At 40.2% G+C, this 2,509-nt stretch overlaps 1 protein-coding gene across 1 annotated transcript; it reads left to right on the top strand.

Moving 5' to 3' along the window:
* Positions 1-805: 805 nt before the first annotated feature.
* Positions 806-1,553, top strand: LOC108202034 (ethylene-responsive transcription factor 2). Its single transcript, XM_017370400.2, has one exon. It carries the CDS (start codon positions 864-866, stop codon positions 1,518-1,520), a length of 657 nt encoding a protein of 218 aa, XP_017225889.1. The 5' UTR covers positions 806-863; the 3' UTR covers positions 1,521-1,553.
* Positions 1,554-2,509: the final 956 nt, after the last annotated feature.

Consider the following 2,509-nt stretch of genomic DNA (forward strand, 5'->3'; position numbering starts at 1 on the left):
ACACCAACTCAACAATCTTCAATCAATCCAAAAACCACCGATCTTATAGCGCCGCTCGTCATCGATTCCTCATCTTACGGGACACGACCACCTTCGTCGGGAAGATTTTCAGCACAAGCCGTCTAAGACCTCAAATTGTAGTTCTAAATCTCTCCCACATCACACAACCGCTGTCCGTAGCCCGAGGATCAACTTCCTAACCTGGCATAGATATCAATTGTTAGGCCGCGCAACACCCGTAAATCCGTATTAATATGATATTGTCCGTTCTGGGCTCTGGCCAAACTCGCACGGATTTGTTTCGTCCTCCTTCCAAAAAACGTTATACTAATAGAGTTGTGCTTACATTCAAGAATTTCTTTTTTTTATGTCTCTGATATAGGACTTGGATTGACACCCATCCAACAGAGATTGTTCTCATGAATTAATCCTAACATCATGCGGGAGTGACTTCCACCTCTAACATTATTTAATTAATAAGATAGCAGACAAATAATAGATGAAAAAGAATTGCCCAAAAGCAGAATAAGATATCTTAAAAATAGGTGACAAATTGCACGAAACTTTTAGGTAAATTGCTTTTTCTGATAAACAATGTGAGAATGTCCGCTACAAATGATGATGGAATGTTTCACTTTGCTCACACTGTACTACTATTAATAAACAACTATAAACGTGGTAATAGTGTTGGGCCTCCAGTCAAAGCAGTCTAGCATGTGATTGAAGCTAATAATTCTTCGGCACTCATTATTAATTTAATAATCGAATGTGACGTTCTTGTGGCCATATAAGTACCCCCTAAACTGTTTCTAGTTTCTAATCACAATCTCTTACACTCTACAAATTTTTCAAGGAGGATAAAGATGTGTTCACAAATCCTCTCTGATTCGGATTTCGCGGTACTCGAATCGATTCGACAGCATCTGTTAGAAGATGCTGTCGACTTCGGTTCGAGGAATTTAAGCGATAATTCGGTGTACGAACGAAATTTTAGTTTCGGGAGTACTGACAGTGGCGCGGAATCTGGAGGCAGCGAGGACTATACGTCTGAATGGATTGACATGTTGAGGACCGAGGAGACGAAGCAAGAGGTTGAGGCTGCTTCGGCTAAGAAGCAGCCCGAGTGGAAGCGGTACCGAGGCGTTAGGCGACGTCCGTGGGGGAAATTTGCGTCGGAAATAAGAAATCCAGCCAAGCGCGGGGCGAGGATATGGCTGGGGACGTATGACACGCCGGAGGATGCTGCATTGGCTTATGACAAAGCGGCTTTCAAGATTCGGGGCTCGCGTGCTAAGGTTAATTTTCCGAATCTGCTCAGACCGAATTTGAGCGAAAAATCAAATGCGAATTGCAACAAATCGACTTCACAGTCTGAATCATCGCTCTCGCTCTCGCCCTCGTCATCGTCAGAGAATGGTTCGGTGAAGAATACGAGTACTTGTATCGATAGTCCGGTGGAGGACATCGAAGATTTTTTCTTATTAACAGACGAAGATCTTTTCTTGATGGACTCTCTGTAAGAAACTTAAATAAAATAATCTTGAATTTTTTTACTCAAGCTTATTTAAGCCAAGTCTTAACAGTATATGCAATCAACGAAATAGTACGGAAACTCTAAATCTGTTATCTTGAGGTAAAGTTGTAACAGTACTATAAACTTATAAAACTGTCCAAGTGAATAGCTATGAACAATTTCCATTTTCCACTGCTAAATGGAAAATTAGCTGAAAATGAAACCTGTTGAATTTAGCTAAAATGACCATTTCCACGGTTAAATTTATCTCAGTTTCTTGCGCGGTTATAATTAGGGAGGAAATCAAGTGAAAAGGAAGTAAAATTATGTAATTTTCACTCATGTTTGTGCTCCCGAGTTTTTTAAAAGGAGGAAAACAAGTGAAAGTAGATGCAAATATAGCATACTTTCACTCCAAAAGTGGGATGAGAGTGAAAGCACATTTGCTTTCAGTTGCATTCACTTGCTTTCTCTGCTAAAAAAACTCGGGAGCAGGGACTTAACAAAAATTAAAAAAATTGTATTTGCTAGGAGACAAAACCGACCTTATGCTTCAAAATGCTTTTGCCACAACCACTAAAACAACAAATGAACAGTGCTGAATAAAATACAGGTTTTGTTCAATCAATTAGTGTGGTTAGAATCTCCTCCTCTCTCTTATGCATTTTTCTGGTAGTTACACAACTTAATTACAAGGTTTCTGGACCTCATCGAGTCGGTGTGATTGAATTCATGAGCTGAATCCTCATAGTAGTTTAAGTGTAAGAGGCAGCGCAGAGAGATCCACAGAAAGATCCACAGAAATGTAGGATCTGGGGCCAATGAGGACCCAGAAACTACTAATGCGACATCATGCAACACTGGGGCATGGGAGTAGAAGACTTATGATTGAACCAAAAATTCCAAGCACTAACCAGGATTTTGTCGAATGTAGTTTAGATCGCCACGATTATAATAACTTTAGTGTGATGACATAATAACAGTGACGTCGCTACC

The sequence above is a fragment of the Daucus carota genome, chromosome 9, assembly GCF_001625215.2.
Source record: "Daucus carota subsp. sativus chromosome 9, DH1 v3.0, whole genome shotgun sequence".
In the NCBI taxonomy this organism is placed as follows: domain Eukaryota; kingdom Viridiplantae; phylum Streptophyta; class Magnoliopsida; order Apiales; family Apiaceae; genus Daucus; species Daucus carota.